The 18,224-nt window shown below is 38.3% G+C and overlaps 1 protein-coding gene across 3 annotated transcripts; it reads left to right on the top strand.

Moving 5' to 3' along the window:
• The first annotated feature begins 4,515 nt into the window (after window positions 1-4,515).
• gorab (golgin, rab6-interacting) lies at window positions 4,516-11,183 on the top strand. 3 transcript variants are annotated; one of them, XM_064332095.1, is made up of 5 exons: window positions 4,517-4,742; window positions 7,544-7,859; window positions 8,274-8,375; window positions 9,211-9,351; window positions 9,783-11,183. In XM_064332095.1, exons 1-5 carry the CDS (start codon window positions 4,688-4,690, stop codon window positions 10,150-10,152), a joined length of 984 nt encoding a protein of 327 aa, XP_064188165.1. In that variant the 5' UTR covers window positions 4,517-4,687; the 3' UTR covers window positions 10,153-11,183. The 3 variants fall into 3 exon arrangements, with proteins under 3 accessions (XP_064188166.1, XP_064188165.1, XP_064188167.1); XM_064332096.1 differs by lacking the exon at window positions 9,783-11,183 and having other exon boundaries at window positions 4,516-4,742; window positions 9,211-9,355; XM_064332097.1 differs by lacking the exon at window positions 4,517-4,742 and having other exon boundaries at window positions 7,726-7,863.
• The last annotated feature ends 7,041 nt before the right edge of the window (window positions 11,184-18,224 follow it).

The raw sequence follows: 18,224 nt of genomic DNA, 5'->3' as shown, positions 1-18,224 counted from the left end.
TGCTCCACACACACACACACACACACACACACACACACGCACACACACACGCACGCACACACAAACACACACACGCACACACGCACACACGCACGTACGCACACACACAGGCAGTAGGCTCACCCTCTCCCTCAGATTTGAACCTTTGAACTCCTGCTGCATTCACTGACACTCTGTGCCACTCGTACCCCTAGGCAGACCCCACAGGGAATCCACAGCTAGCAGACCTCATGTGTCCTGGCAGGTCTTCTCCATAATGGAGCCCTGGTCACTCGCAGAGCCAGGCTCAAAGCCACTGGCGCCCGCAAACACGCTACAAATGACCGTTCAATCTTCTGACATCTGGATCCCATGTATACCCCTGTCTCCCTGCTCCCAAGATTTATACCCTCCTGAGGTGTTTCGCCTTTTAAGCGCAGAAATAATTGGCTCCCAGATGTGAAAAAGATGTGGGCTGGTTTTACTGTTTTGTTGCACAGAATGTTTAAACACGTTCAGCATTTCTGGACAAAGCTTATCTAACTTACCTACCAGCATGATTATAAAATTATGCTGCTTGTTGTAAAGCCATTAGGGAGGTAAAAGATGTTCAAGGGGCATAGTTACAGTGAGACCACACCAGGGTTATTTGAATCCACAGCCAGTGAAAGAAACCTCAGCAGACAGTATACTCCAAATGATGTGCAAACTTTTTTAAAAAGAGCCACTGGCAAACATGTCGCCGAACACCGTTGTCAGTATACTCGATACGAACACCATGTTCTTTGTTTTATGTCACTCCACACTGCTGGGTGGTGCACAAACTTGAGTGCAGATTTGCTTTGCACAACTCATTGACACCCAATTTAATGAACATTTTGTGTCAGGAATTTGAGCACATTTCATTGTCTCTAAAATTCCTGCCTGATTTATCATAAAGATGATTCATATCACCTATTAACTCTAGCCCTAGAGTTGCAGCAGGGCGACTTGCACTCCCTGCCATCCAGGTGAATGGTTCTCGCTCGTCCCAACCACGGAGCTTCTCTACCCTAGCTCCCCAGTGGTGGAACGGACTCCCCATTCCTCTACAAAGCACTCAGTCATTGCCCAGCTTCTGCCATGGTCCGAAGACGCATCTCTTCAGACTGTATCTAGACTAACTATCACTACTCTGCAAGGCACTCCCGATCTAGGATCGCTCTTTTTGATTCCTTCTGATTTATTTCTGTAGCACTTTCATGTAACACTTGTACCTCATCCAGCACTTGTATTGCATTTGTATTGTTATCTTGATGTTGTAGCTTGTTGTCATGCCTCCTAATTGGACTTAACATTACTTTCTGACCAGCCTATGCTTACTGAGTGAACTGGACTTAATGTGTTCATGGCTATGGATAACTGTTACATAATGAGTAGTGTATCTTATTGGACCTGTGTTCTGTAGTTGTTCCAATGAGCTATGGTATGCACTTACAGTATTGTATATATCGCTTTGGATAAAAGTGTCTCCCAAATAAATGTAATACAATAGAAGCACAGAATTGTCTAAAATGTCATTGTATGCCATAGCATTAAGCTTTTCCCTCACTGGAACATAGGGGCCTAGCCCAAAACATGAAAAGCAGCCCCAGAGTAAGGGGTGTCCAGAAACTTTTGGTCATATAGTGTATTTGTTGTGTTCCAATTTGAAAAAACCTGGGACACAGCAGCACGTAGCTGCCAGGCTGTAGAACAGTTGGAACACCATATTTCCTGTTTCCTGTCTGGTTAGGTAGGCTGCCACAGCACTACTCTTTCTAGGGCTAGGGAATATACTTCACATCAGCCACATACAGCTGCCAATTTGTTTGAGTTAATAGGTGATATGCATGTATTACTTTAAGAATTCTTTAAGGCTTTATGTGAATAGAATTAGTAAGAGCTACAACAAATGGAGTTTCTGTGTGCCTATTGGACAACTGCATAAAAATGTTGGATGTCTGTCAATTCAACTTTAATGTGGCAATTTAAATGTTTAAGACATAAAACAGAGCCCATAAATAGACCTGACAGACTAATCTGGGGAAAAAAGCCCTTGGCAAAAAATGTGCATTACAATAAATATAACAAATTACATAAAATAAGTCAGCAGTCATGGAAGTTGGCCAAAATATGAAAAGCAGCACAGTTTTAAAAATACTTCTATTAGGTGTTGTTACAATCTAAAAGGAATGCAATACCAGTTTAATCCAACTGTCAGTCTTCATGGTAATTGAGGTAATTGCATAAGTCTAATGAAATGATGCCATTTTCTGTGCACTTTCATAAAAATTGCAATGACACCCCATATATTTATATAATACTTTAAATGTTACATTTGCTATTATTTTGCAATAACAGTTTCACAGGCTCAGCACAGCACAGTTTTCAGACACCACACCCATAAAAGTTAGATGAACCTTTTAGTGCAACTGAACTGAGTTGGTAATGAAATTAAAAGCATTATTTTCATGCTTAAAGGGACCCAGACCCACTTCATATAGTATTAATAGGGAAGGTAATTCTGACTTTTTAAATGTAGGCTTTTCTTTTAATGCTATTATTTATTAAATTCAGATTTTCTTATTATCATATTTTCTTTGACAGTTGTGCTGAACCACACAGTACCATGTACCTGGACTTTTCCCAGATGTTCTCTATCAAATTCTCCTATGTGCCGGTGGTGTGTGTTGGAGCAGAAATATATATTGTGACTAATGGTCTTTAAAGAATATTCTTTTTCCTCCAGTTTCTGAAAATATTATTAGATGTTAATGTGTTCCATTCCATGTCAGTCCCGGGGAGTCCAGAGGATTAGTCCAGAAGATCCTAGGCGCCTGGGCAACTTCGTACCCCCAGGCCACTGTCTAGGGCACTAACCTTTCAACTGTTGTTACACCATTTCCTGCTCAGGCCTCCCCAGGCATTGGGATATTAGATTTTTGAAGTGCAAATCAGGACTAGTCCCTTACAGGCCAAACAAGGAAGCAAATGCGTGTTTAGGGCTCTGAGAAGTATATATAGTATGAAAGTGGGGCAATACACGTGCACACATATTCTTAATTTTGTACTTCAAAGTTCAAAAAACAAACTTGCATTGCTTGTCCAGTACGGCAGCATATACTTCAGAAGTATACAGAAATTATTTTACACAATTGCTTTCATATCCTCTATTGATCATGTATTGTATGTCATAGTAAAACATGGCATCACCAGTGTTTATATATTGGTGATTTATCATCAATAACACCAAATAATCTTTGGAGTACAGACGTATGCAGATTCCCTTTCCCCAATCAATGATCTTTAATAACACTGTTAAATAAAAAGCAATGTGGTTAGTTCCCACATTTTTTGTGCCATTCATTTGTTGTTTTTCTGACACCAAAAAATGTATATTATATTCCTTTAATAAAGATCATATTTATTCCCTGCATACCAAAGTAGGTTTTTGGGGGATTGCTGAGATATAAAAGAGTGATAATAGAGAATACTTTACCATTTTGATTCATGCCAGATTAAAACCAAAAAATACCATTTTGCTAGGGGTATGTGTAAACCAATATGTTAGCAAGCCTATCAGCAGACCTAATTGAAATGAATTGTTCTGGCAAAGGTGAAGTGAATTCGAGGTAACTGCTATCTGCTATGAGTAGATAATTTTCCTATCTAAAAGTTTGTTCTCATCCAAGTTATTTTCTCCAGTAGCCTAAAAAATACTATTATTATTATTATTATTATTATTATTATTATTATTATTGCATTCTGAATTACACTTGGACTATAAAATGAGTATCCTCTGTGATAAACCATTTGTCTAGCATACGACAAACTGCTAGAGACGAAAAGGACAATAACGTAACCGCACAGCCCCGCTCAACAAATCAGGCTCACAATAATTAGGCTGTCCAGGACACTCCCACATCCCTTACTAAATAAACAAATAGATAAATAGATAGATAAATAAATAAAACACCTGTAAGAAGTTGCCAGTTCGACAGCCTCAGAAGTCCTGCAGATTACTGCGTACAGGACTGCAGGATATTTTAGGGATAATAGTAGCTACTAGGCTACAACACCATTATAACGAACATTCTATGCCTTTAGCTGTCAGCTTCATGCAATGCGATGCAACGCAAAACATGGATTATGCGTTAGTTTGTTATGGTAGTTTTTTTTATAATTATGCCAATAATCGATTTCAGTCAACAATAACTTGATTTTCACAAATACATTTTTTTTTCAACTCAGCTCTTTCTAATGTTAACACCCCTGTCCACTCCGGCTGTCAGTTGTCAATTTTACATTGAGCTGGTAACGCACTGCCTAAATAGAGTCCATAAACTAGAGAATCATAGTATTTTAACAATACTGCAAAAACGTATTACAGTACTTGAACTAAAATAAACACAGCCATTATATTACGAAACCAACAAAACAATTTTAAAAAAGCGAACTAAACGAGAATGAAAGATAAATCTATATTTGCAGGCGCTTTTTTCGGACTAAAAGGGTCCTAAATTGGGTCCTGCAGGCTACGTGGCAACAGCTCAAACATGGCAGTAACTTGCTCGGAAATGTATGTGGAGTAGATCCACAGCGAATTTAACTTCTGAGTTTGGATTTTTACGATAGTGTCTCAGTGAAGTAGTGTTGTAACAGTAAGGTCATCTGAAAACGTACTGAAATGGCGGGGTGGTCTGGGTTTTCTGATGAAGAGCTACGGAGGATGCAACAGAAAGGTAACACTAGTTAACGTTATGGCAACTAGCTAACTCACTTTGCTCTTATGCTTGTTTACAAGTAGCGATTTTTGTACAGAACCGTGTCGACATTATAAACGCTCCCGCATTTTCTTCAGGAAGTGCGCTTGAAATGGAAAATTCTACATAAACACGTTCAAAGCAAATGCCCAGCATGTTAATGGGGAAGTTTTTTTTAAATTACCTTGGAAAAGTGTTCGCTACTAGATACTTAGCTGTCTAACCCAGCTAAGTACTTCACGCCTTCAGTTAACTTTATTGCTGTTATAACGCTATATCGTCAAAAGTGTTCTAAAACACGAAACAAATTGAACCATAGCAGTGTAACGTTAGTACACTTAGGGAACATGCTTGTGATACAGTGCTTGCTGGTTCGATTTCTAGCTGGGATCTGTCGTTGTAGACTTTAGCAATGAATATGTCTTAAGAAAAAAATCCAGCTGATGATTGGAACATCTTTTAAGCTTGTATGTTTTTTTAGTAGTATACTTGCCGAGTCAGTTTTACCATCTCTGGAAAATATTCCTTTGCTTTTGCGATATAGTTGCATTAAAAATTATTTGTATACGTTAAACCTAATACACTTTAATTTCTTCACTCTACTCACTAAAAGTCTTTTGGAAACCGCTTCCACACCCCCGTATTGTAACAAGAAAGTTTAGTAGTCCTGACTCAAACATAACGTGTAACATGACTGCTGTTCCGGACTCGTGTCAATTCAACCCTATATATTTTGGGTCAATTGGGTAAGTGTGCTTAGCTGTAGTTTAAGCCTCAGGTTTAAACCTCTAACCACAGAACTGCAGCTGAACTGGAACGGATAATACTTATTCCAAAGCTTTGGATCTGAATCGAGTGCTCCAGTTGGTGTGCAGTTCTATGGTATAGAGGTTTAAACCTGAGGTTTAAACTCCAGCTAAGGTCACTTGTCCTTTTGTGTTTTATGAACATAGCTTTGTTTGTACACCACAAGTGTTGGTGTATCCAATAAACATTAAAGTTTTTAGTCTGCACAATAAGATTCTGTACACATTTGTATTTGTATGTAGGTTAAGATTGTGTGCAACCACTGTCCATGATCTTATTCAAAGACTACATTTATTAAGTGAATTGAACTCAACTACAAATAAATTCTTGTTAAGTTAGTATAGCACAAGATGTTTGGTTAAATTACACTTCACCTCATTAAAAAAAGAAATGTATTTAGGAAAATCACTATTTTAAAATTAAAGCTGCTTGGACCTGCAAACTTGCAATTTACATTTTGCACCACTGGCCAAAAGTAACTGTTTTTACAGACAAAGCATAGGACGTTTCTGTAGTAACTGGAAAACACAAAATGAATTCCATTGAGATTGTGTACATAAACTTGCATTCAAATGTGGATATACAACATACAGAATAATTAAGCTATAGCTTAAAAGGTAAACACTTTGATTCAATTAGTGTGTTTAGTGGGGTTTAAACCTGAGGGTGCGGAACTGCATTACAACTGGAACAGCTATCTGTCCAAATGATTTATCCTTAGTTTGGCTAACGAATGAGGTCAAACTTTCCTTTCTGAATGAGGAATAAGGCACAATTGTTTTCTTCTGTTATGGAGAACTTATCAGATCAGACACGATTCCCAGAATGTTCTGTATCCCATCTAGACACAACCTGCTATGGGACAGTACAGTGATGAGATGAATAGGAAAATAAAGTGGAACTCTTTCCCCTGGCCAGTCAGTGATGCAACCAAGAATGTGGTATTTGGATGGACCAGTTGCTGAAAGGGGGGAAGTCTGCGAACATGCAAACTGCTTGCGAACAGCTCGCGCTGGCGGCTTGCTAGTTGTACAAACTCAAAACCTTGCATCTTTTTGTTGAAAACAACCATTTCTGTTTTATTTTGAGTATATTGCAGGGCTTGACAAGCTCTAAAGCCATGTATACTGTCTTCTTCTAGTACAAAATGGCTGCCTTACATTACGCATGTGCAGTCGAGCACATTGTTGAATGCACTTAATTGCATTTTTTTTTTACTTATGTTGTGAACTGAAGACATCTTTCCTAAGTCCTTTGCTCCAATTTCAGTTAGTTAATTGGAGAGTGCAAGTTGGGAGGTGGGATGATGGCTCTTGGCATGTAAAAGAGTATTGGGATCTATTGGTTTGTTGAAAGAAAGGAGAGTTCTATGCTAACCTTAATGTATGAAAATTAATGGTTTCAGTGCTGTAGTTCATAATGATCTTTAAACCTTCTAAATTATCATGTGTACACAAAAATAATGAGTCAATTAAGACAATGAACATTTTAAGTTTCAGGTCAAGATGGTACAAATATTTTGCTTTCGGCATAATGTGACACCTCTAGATGCAATGATATGCTTTTATTATGTTAAATGAGCATAACGTGTGTTATAGAACACAAAATGGGCAAGTAGTCATTTGAATGTAAAAAATTGAATATATGTATTCGACTATATATCTGAGTCCCAAATATTTGTTTAGTGCATGATGTAGGTTTTGTTCAGTGAACTTAAAATTATGGTACATTGACATTAAGCGTTTAATTGGCATGAACTAAAAAATCAAAACTTGCTAATTTAACAAACACACTGTTAACCTGACAAGAGATGTGTGTCTGTGAAAATTGAACATAAAGTTTTTATGTTAATTTGTCAGTCTGAAACATTGGTTTGGAGTATGCAGTAAGCTTCTGTGTCATGAGTGGATCGGGGTTTACAGTGTAGAACTGCAGAACGCTAGCTAACACATTTCACTCCATCTCTCCATTAGAGACGACATCGTCCGCCGCTCGTGGCCGAAAACCAGTGACCACCAACCGCAGTCGCCAGCAGCTGCAGCGGGAGAGGGCCCTGCATCAAGCCGCTCAGCAACGGGATGGCTCTGCTCAGCTTCCGCCAGAACAGCTACTCTCCAGGCCGGCAATGCAAGCTCCTAACCAGACTGCACCCAAAATAACGCCGGAGAACGAGTCTGAGAAGAGCACCACCAGCCAGTCCCAAGAACCTGTGGTTGTAAACCACCACTCCGTGCCGACCACAGAACCTGCCGTGATGGCCAAGGAGCTCGAAAAGCAGGAGGTGGAATTGTTAGTAAGTCTATGATATTGATTGAGTGTAATACTATTCCGTGCTACATTTTTAGCATTTAAAAAGGTCCCAAATACTCTGACTGGAAGCTACATCAAGTGTAGTATGATTCTCTTGGTTTCTGTGAGGATGAGGATCTTAAGTGTAATGGTTTTGAGCAGGGGTGCTGTAAGGAGGCATTGGAGGGGCGATTTAGGACGATTTAGGGCCCTGACTGGCGGGGGCATTCAAAAAAATTTTAAACAGGATTTTCTGGGGTTTTGAACCGTAGGTTTTGAACCTCAAATATTATATTGCATTGCTTGCATAGATATTCTCATATGAATTAAGTGAATTACACAGTCATGCTATAGCCACACTCCATAAAACATGTATGTTGTGCTCATCTAGTCTGACTTTGTGTGGAATTACAGGAGAGACAAGACTCGGCTGGAACAGCTTCAGCAAGAGCAGCGAATCATGGAAGAGAAGAATAAACGCAAAAAGGCTCTCCTTACGAAGACCATTGCTGAAAAGTAAGTCACAAAACAGAGCAATCATGAATAGACAAGGTTTTCCAAAGACAAGTAGTACAGCAACAAACCCCAAAAAACGAAACAAAAAGGATGCCGTGTGATGACGCCATATACATGACAGAGCCGACACTTTGTGTCATGCACAGAAAGAATGCTACTTGTAATAATCTTACCCTCTTATTTATTTTTAATTCATTTTTTAACAACCAAGCTCACAAGTCATGCAGAGACTCAAGAGTTCACTAGACTCATGCTTTTAACTTAATAAACTAGGCCGTTTGAAATGTTTTGTTTTACAAATTAAATCTTTTACCTATTTCCTTTGAAACTTTAATTCTTTGCCCGTCTACTTCTTCCATAAATGTGAAAATTTGGTTGCAGTTTACGTTTGTGCTGTAATGTAAAACAGGGAGGTATTTGAGGGGTCAGATATCGTATATTCATATTGGTCTGAGTCTTCCCAGTTGTGCGCCCCTGATGATAAAATAGGGTGTAAATTACACTAATTGGCATGGCACTTTGGGGGCTTTCTCAGATTTATTAGAAGCATGTTAGCCATCAGTATGTACACGGGGTCCTGTTGGGACGCTAGCCTGCTTCTTGTAAGACTGTCGCACGCTGTTGCACATTGGGAGTCCTATTAATATCCCTGAATATTGAATCATTCTCGCTGTCAGGCTTGTGATGCTCCAGTTACGCCAATAAAACATTTGTTTTCCTTAGCTTTGTGCGTGCCTCCAAAAAGCATGTATTCCCATTACAGAGAAAGGAATTGCATTCACGCAGCCATCTGGGCTGAGCGGATACCCTGACTGCTCTGTTAATGTGGCTGTAGGTCAAAGCAGACCCAAGCAGAGGCAGTGAAACTGAAGAAGATTCAGAAGGAGCTGCAGGCCCTGGATGACATGGTGTCCAATGACATTGGGATCCTTAGAGGCCGGATAGAACAGGCCAGCTGGGAATACTCTGCAGCAAGGTAAATACTGCAGCACAGGGGGCGCAAGTTTGTGCCTAGGCCATGTTTTCCTTCCTCTGTAATACATTTCAAACGGAGCTTTTTACCATACAACTAATATTGAATAGTTCTGTAATATAAACAATTTTATATAACTATCATAAATCATTGTTTACCAAATATGAAATTTTCTACAAAGTCAATGCAGTATACTGCAAAACGCCTAAAATGCTTACTTTTGGTTTTGAACTACAAACGGTGCCCCCTGCAGGATTTTCATGCTTTCATATTGCATGTAGTGTATGTAATGTTGTGTAGCTCTAAACATACTGATCTAAGTCTTAGAGTTGTCATTTTCTGTAAATAGATAAGGCAGTCCTCAGGCAAAGGAAAGCACACGGGTGTCCTGTTAAGGAGTTCTTTGTAATAAAGGCGGTTGTCTCCCTGGGTAGAAAAAGGTACGAAAAGGCGGAGGCGGAGTACGTGTCCGCCAAACTGGACCTGCACAAGAAGACGGAGGTGAAGGAGCAGCTGACGGAGCACCTGTACGCCATCATCCAGGAGAACGAGCAGCGCAAGGCCCGCAAGCTGGAGGAGCTGATGAAGCAGCTGGAGCTGCAGGCAGACGAGGAGCGCTTCGAGCTGGAGATCCAGGTGGAGAAGATGCTCCAGGAGGTGGAGGCGGAGCCGGAGGTGGAGGCGGAGACGGGCGGAGGGGCGCAAACCCCGCCCCCCGAATCTCAGCCAGTAATGAGCAATCCACCGGACTCTGGCCCACAATGTGAGCCTGTGGCTGCTGAGGTCCCAGCCTCTCCCTCTTAACAGAGGGGGAAACAGGCTATCCTGGGCCCCTAGTTTGAACATGGTTACTGTACCCTTTCTTTATCTCTGAGAAGGACATCGTGTTCTATGAATCATCTTCTCTGCGTATAATTATGTACAATGTCAAATAATTTGGTATCATGTCAACACCGTTTCTCTTAATACGATTATATGTTGAAATGTACTTACTGGAAAAAGTATTACATTATTACACCAAATTGTATTTGACAAGACACTAGTTTTCAGTGCTAACTATATACACTTCTCATTGGTGGAAATTTTTTAACTTAGAATGTCATTTTTGGCATTTCAGCAGTGGTTATGGGCAAAAATGGTTTTAAACAGATGTCCATTATTGGAACCTTTCATTTTGAGGATTATTGAGCTTTGATATCTTATACAATTATTTAAATGCATTTGTGAGAAATACAAGGCACGTGAAATAAAAAACGATCTATTTATAACTTAATTGTGGGCCCCGGTCTGACCTTCAGTAAAGCTGATGCAATTGCACACTATTCTGGAATTATCTCTGCTGTCCTCTTAAACATGGGTGCAGTGCATTCCATCTGCTTATGGTCTATAGCCCAATATTTGCTGTAGTTCTCATTGTATACACTAGAGATTTTTGTCTGCACTAATTGTGTGTGAAAGCTGGACAAATATGCCATTGAACAATTTCTCTCTGAATTGTAGATATCCTTAAATGTTTCATTTTTGATAAGACGAAAACAAACTTTCCATCTCATCTGTTCTAATAAGGGTGGAGGGTTCCAGAAATGTGTACATTAACTTGTTTTTGTTACGTTGTTCTGGTAGACTGTCCTATTTTTATATATTTGTATGTATTTAAATATAAATAACTTCTGCACACTAATGGCTCCTAATTGGTTTTGTTTTGACCACTTAAATCCATCCTGTCTTAAATGATCCAATCATTAGTTTACTTTGTTAAGATTTAGACTGATTCACTACAATTTCTGCCATTGTGTTCCCATTTTTTGTGAATAAAAAACAAAAACATGAGAAAATTACTACAGTTAATTTTTTGGCAACATATGTAAGTACAGTGGCTTGCATGTATTTTAAGCCAATAATGTTCATGGGAAAATTTAAAATATTTCTTCATGAAAGTTTGTGGTTTGCAGCCAAGACACATAAACCAAGTAGCAATACACAGATTATCTGTTGGAATTCACATTTGCATGTTCATTAATTTCTTTCTCATTCATTCATTTCATTGTTCATTTATACTCTGCCTCTGTGATTTATTTACCAGCCACTTTGGAATTTTTCGTTTTCTATGTTATTACAACTTAAAAATGTAATGTATTGAATATTTTTCCCTTAAATAACAATAAGTTCCACATAATGGTTTTCACCATTTGGGCTCAATTCATCTTGACTTTGATGGCAAAAAGCTTAGCAGTCCCTCCTGAAAAGCAACCCAATAGCAAGATGCTGCCACCACCATGTTTGACAGTAGGGTTGGTTAGCTTTATTAAAACATCACTGTGCTTTCAGGCCCAAGAGCTCAACTTTAGTCTCTTGAGACCAGAATAATCTTCCAGTTCTCAGGGACTGTCACGTATGGCTTTTGGCAAACTCCAGGCATGACTTAATGTTAGCTTTTCCCTGAAATGGCTCCCATCTAGCCACCCTTCCAAAGTGGCCAAATCTATGATGTACTGACAAGACTGTTGTTTGCTGGACAGTTTCTCTCATTTCAGCCAATGAGCTCTGGAACCCAGTGTTGTTGCTGACCTCTTCTCTGACAATTGCTCTTTGCTCTTTGAATTAACACGACATTTGTGTTGGTCTTCATTGTTGCGTGACTGATCTGGGGTGAGTTTCCCGATAACATTGGATTTTAGGATTAACAAAAGTTTACAAGGTTCTTAAATAACGAACGTTCTCTCGTTAAGTGGGTTTCCCAATCGTTTGACGGACTCTTAATATGAACTTAAAGAGCTTCTTTGCAAAGTGAGTTTCCTGCTGCAGCATGAGTTGTTGATAAATTGATGTCACTCGTTTTTAACCAAGTAGCACTGAAAGATGAAGTACTCAAAAATGTGAGTATAAGCTATATCGTGTTATCATTAAACTACAACCATTTTTATTCAGAGCTTCTTTTTAACTAAATACATAAATATTAAAACAAAGGATTCCATAAATATAGGCTAAATCATTAAGGAAAATTTCCTGAAAATTACCCACCCCTGGCCTCATCTGTGAAGTGGTTTAGTGGAAGGGTTCCCAAACTCGGTCTTGGGCCCCCCGTGTATGCTGGTTTTCGTTACAACCACATTCACAATCCCAGAATTTTAACAAGCTGTTATTTTTTCTTAATTAGGTGCTTTTCACATTTTGAGGGGTTAGTAACCCTCTTCAGCCACACTGTCAGAATTTTGCTTGCTGTGTTATATTTCAAACAATTGCATTAAAGTGGTACAACTTCAAGTGAGATGAATCAATAGGCTCCCAATCGGTGAAAGTGTGGACACTTGGCCGCTAGAAGTAACCATCTCCAAGATAATGAAGAATTCAAAGACAAAGCAAATGATGAGCAAAACCTGCATTATGTTAAGTTTCAGGGGTAAAATGATGAAATAAATTAAGCACCTAATTGGAGCCTAGTGATTTACCTCTGTCTCTCTCATTTGTTCACCTCTTTTTATGTAATTGTTTGTAATGTAGCACAATAAGCACGGTGTAGCACAATATCAACATGGGAATTTTATTCTTTGTGGCATGCAAAGCTATTTCTAACATAATATGCCTTAAGAGGGTAAATAATCCCTGTAAACATGAAAAGCGCATGAAAATTTGCATCTTGTTAAAATTATGGGATTGCGATTGTGGTTGGGGGGGGGGGGGGTTGTTTCGGAACCACTGGTCTCGTGGATTAAAGTAGTTAACCCTGATTGCAGCATTTCTTCTCACGATGTTACTCGTCGACATATTCTTCTGCATCTTGGTGCAGACTCTGAAGTGCAGCCATGACACTTTAGCCTATTCTCTACAATGCAGGGCTGGAAATGTTTTGGTCTTCTTTATACAATTATACAGGCGCAGAAATTTGTTTTATTAATTCACTTTATTCGATGATCATTTGGTTATTCATGCCATTTAATTAGATTAAGAATAATCAAGTTATTAATGTGACATTATGTTTAATTTAATACACTGTCATCCCAAATCCTATTCAAGTACAGTTCTTTTTAATATGGGTGTATGCTTTATACTTTAACAGTATGTACTCTAAATATACGCTTCACGAAAAAGTATTATTATACTTTGTATGCTATAGTAAACTGTGATTGTAAGTATGCAGTGAAAGCGCATGCGTATTGTGTGTGCTGCCAGAGCGGGCGGCTGTGAGATCTTAAAGGGGTTCTTCGCTGCGACCGAGTGATCTATACGGCTCGTAAATTCTGAAAAAGAATCTAAATAGGCCTACTTCATTTCATTTTGACTTCATAGAGTTGCTTCTATAGCAGAAATTTGTTTAAAGTAGCCTAGTTATACTTTATTTTGACGTTGGATCATAGGAAAACCTGAAATAATCAACTGTGATGAAATCCCCTCTGAAGACACTGAATATTTTTGGTTTTTAATTATAATTAGGTAGGCCTATTTGTCATACCAAAAACAACCCTTCAGTGATATCCCCTACGAACAAGGTGGGTTTGGTTCTGATGAGAATCGCCCCGCCATACTGCAATCAGCAGCAGTTAGTGCTATAGTACTGAATTCAAAATTGCTGTCACGGTCTATAAAAAGGTCTGCAAGATCGTGCCCGTTTGCACTGAGACCTCCGCATCTTAAAAAATACATTGACAGCCGTAACAGTCGCACGTTTGCTATTAATTTGATGAAATGTGACCGGTAGTATTTTAGGTACGAGCCAAATCAAATGTCAGTAAGTGTTGTAAAGGTTTGGTTGAAAATGGATCCATAGTTATTTCAATCGTCGTTTGAGACACATTGAATGTCGCTATTTTTTGGCAAGCTATAGGCCAAGGCCTACGTTTCAGGCGAATATTAGCCTGTAGCCTAAAATAGAAATCATTGCATAACAGCTAAATTTCACTGGTCCACCCAGAAATTAGAAAAATTAACCACTTAATCATAATGACATGAATTCTCTTTGATGGAAGCCAGTATTGTTGGTTCGGTTGGCTAGCAAGAAAAAAAGGTAGCCCACGATTTTCTAAGACGTACAAAAAAGAATGATTCTTTCTGAATTGTGTGGAGCCACCCTCGTGAGACAGGTTGGGAAAGGCTGCTCAACTTGAGAAGTGGAAAAAAAGGGTGAGATCAGCTTTTACCGAAAATCTGTGCCTCTGGCCAGGCATTAGTTAGATTCCTGACCTTGTCATACTGTGCGTACGAAATTAATTATATTAACTGGATTAAAATAAAGCATTAATAATCAAGCAGTATTTATTGACTTTGCGGGGGGTTTATGGGAAACAGTTACAAACACTCAGAAAATGTTGGGCTTTCGCAGAGGCGTCTGCTAAAGGAATGCAATGTCTGCTATTTTATATAATAGCCTATCGTAAAAGACCGATATTTTAATTGTTAAAACTTCAAACTATGAAGGCTATTTGGCTATAGTCTAAAATAGGCCTCAATCACAATGTCATTGCAGGCTACATATAGGCTAGCTGATCTCCTGATTATTTAAAGTAATCAGAAAAAAATATCAATGAATCTGATCCACTGAATTTACAAAGAATCTGTAAAATATATTTGTATATAGCCTAACCTAGTTTAACTCTTTGGGAATGTTACCATATGAATTAAAAATGAATTCGTTTTCACGCTGCACAACAGGACTTTAAAAAGCAGCAAAAAGATGGTTCCGACGAGCAGCGACAGACCTTGCCCGAAATGTGGTGGCCATTATACACATAACAAACAAAGAACAGTGTTCTTATATTTACAGTGTTAATGAAATTGTGAAACCAAAGGTAATCCGAGACATTAAATATGTTTACACTAAATGGTTCCTTTAGGCTACATGACTCCTCTGCCAAGACGCAGGTAGGCTACATTTAGGATGGAGAAATGCGCACAGATGACGTCAATTCTATGAGGAAATAAAAAATAGTTAAACTAGTCGATGGCAACTGCTTCTGGTACAAAATATTTGTTTTGTGTTCATCTCCGCGAGATATATTCACAATATTAGTCAGTTTTGTAAATGCCAATAATTATGTTTAAATTTGGCAAAGCAAGGCTATTCCACATTTTACTTTATTTTTCATATTTTATCATTTAAAAAGCTTTGATTTTTGAAAGGTATATATATTCGAATTACTACGCGTTTATTGTGAAGTAATCCGACTACATTATTACTACAGGCGCGTTGTTATGTTGGTTTAAATTTATTCTGCGTGTCCCCAGTTGACATTAAAATGTTCCATTAGCAATTCCAAATGTATTAAACGGTTACCCGCTCTTATGTTTAATATTGAAATCTGTAGGCTGCTCGTAATATTGGTATTTAACCGTCATGCGAGAAGGTTGGCATTAATGATTAATTAGTGCTGACAAAATACCCTCTCACTCTGTATAGAGCTCGTCTGAATAGTGCTGTCCAGTGGCCCTTGGTGCTGATTAAAGCAGCGCATTGACCTCTGTCACTTTTTATTTCCCTAATTAGTATTAAGTACTTCTCCTTGTTGACTTTCTACATCCTGCACAGAAAACTTTCATGGGATGTCTACCCACCTCCTCGTGATTGCAGCGACTGGGGAATTTTCTTGCAGAACCTAAAATGTTTTTTTTCTTTTCAACAAGGAATAGAGATTGTAATGTGATGAACTTACGTCTGATAGCTGTATATACGCAGATGCTGTCTAAGATTTATTATGTAATATGAAACATTTGAAGAACGTTAGATATAGGCCTATTTAAACGTTAAAAAAACATTAAAACGTAAATAGGCTATTTTTTTTTAATTCTCAGAGCGTATAGATAGAGTTTGAATCAAAAGACAATTTGGACCTCGCATGTTTATACTTAACGTACTGATTTTGTGCTTCAGTGAATTGAAATCGATAGATATCACAACTGCGTGTTTGAAATGTGATTACAGATAACTTTTTCGTCGCTTCTACTTCAACTTTCCTGTTAAAAAATGACGGTTCTGGAGAAGGCACAAAACGACTGCTTACAATACAGCTGTCTTTATTGTTCACTGTTCAACACGGCTTTAAAGGCTAATTGCAAACTGCTTGTGGTGTTCCAACATAAAATCAATCTGCTCTGAATTAAACTACGCGTAGGTTACAGTTTAGAAACCTCAGTATGAAATTCATTTACCCCCCATCCTGATTTACCACCTACATTTGAAGCCAGTTCAGTAGAGCATGTTTCAAGACACTTTTGCATACCTTTGGTAGATCATTTTTCATTGTTGTCATCGGTGTGCTAAACATGTCCTAATAAATTGTATAGGCCTATTCATTTTTTTACTTCTATAGGTTACCAGGGCAATAGGTTTTTTGTAGTTTCCATGGCTGAAGTCTATTGTGCACATTGCTATAAACAAAATAATCATAGAAACACCACGCGCTGTTCAAGAAAGTAATGGCCCATGCCTGGTAGACATATACCAAAAGGAAATGTGTCGTGTTCTTTCTCCAAACTGAATTTGGTTACACAGGATCTTTAGTTTCGTTGCCATTTATTCTAGCCAATGCCGACTGCAACTGTAGATCTACGTGCAATTTATTCTTATCAGTGCCTATATTGCATCAGTCTCTTGACAGTGACAACAAGGGAAAGGGAATAAAATGTGAAATCTTTTTTGAAGACCTGCCAATTTAAGTTGTTTACATACCAGAATTAAATCATGTTTGTGTAATTTGATGATTTCCGCAGTATTTGAACAGAGAGTGCACGACGCCGTTGTACTAGCACGAACATTACTTCTGAATATTTACTCTGAACAATGGCATTACATTGAATTGTCTAAAATAACATTAAAGGTCAAGGGTTCGCTTGTGCATTATGGGAGCACCATATCAAACCACGTCAAACTGGTTCAAAATCTTGTAAAAATGTTTATGTAAGTATGTGTGTGAATGGAGTTATCATATGAAGCAACATAGACATCAGCAATACAACAAGAATAACCACCTCATATTCAGAATGGGATTAATATGTTCGATTTTTCCCCTGGGTCACGTGAAAATAGCTTAGCTACTGAGTGGCACTTAATTTAACCTTGCACGCGCAGGCATGAGAATAGTCATTGAGTCTACCACTTCTGGCATCAAATAATTTATTTGACGGCTTTTATCGTAGATACATATCACAGGCTATGTTCATTCTCACAACAGACACATAACACGTCACTTTTTAATACGTCTCCATGTCTAGTCATGGTTAACACATTTATGTTACTTTCAATACTGTCTATGTTTTAAAAAATCTCCCTTTGTAACAAATTAATTGTAATAGGGGATAGTCGCTATAAATGTAACGTTTCATAAATGTAACACGATCAATAACATTTTGAACACTACTGTTACAGAAGTGATTTCAGGTTTGTATACGCGCAATGCAGTCATCTACCGCTTCCCAAAAAGAACCGAGCAATTCGACAACATTCGTGGGAATTTTTTAACTGGTTTTGAGCGATGTATGTAAAAATGTGTTCCAGAAGTAGCTTTCGAATAAATCAAATCATATAAGCAGTCATCTGTCCTTTAAAGGTTAGTATTTTTTATTGGGTGAATGTTAGCGGAAATTGTTTTCTAGGTGATCAAAAAAAAAAAAAAAAAAAACAGGATGTCCCAAATCTACGTAAATATAACAGTCGTTACAATTATGCCGCCTGTGAGTTGTTGTAAAAAAAAACGTGATTGCGTGTTTACAGAATACCATCTAAAGAGAAAACGAGCGGTTTGGTACCCATGGGAGGTCATGGAGCGGGTTTCAAATTTGGAGATTATGGACTCTAGATGGTGTTGAAAACCATCTACATGGAGTGTCCTTTTGAGAGACCTTAGGCGTTTTAAAGTGTGTTTAATATTTGTTAAAGAAATTAATTG

Source organism: Anguilla rostrata, chromosome 4, assembly GCF_018555375.3.
Source record: "Anguilla rostrata isolate EN2019 chromosome 4, ASM1855537v3, whole genome shotgun sequence".
In the NCBI taxonomy this organism is placed as follows: domain Eukaryota; kingdom Metazoa; phylum Chordata; class Actinopteri; order Anguilliformes; family Anguillidae; genus Anguilla; species Anguilla rostrata.
The sequence above is the reverse complement of the archived record's forward strand: the minus strand, read 5'-3'. Positions and strand labels throughout refer to the sequence as shown.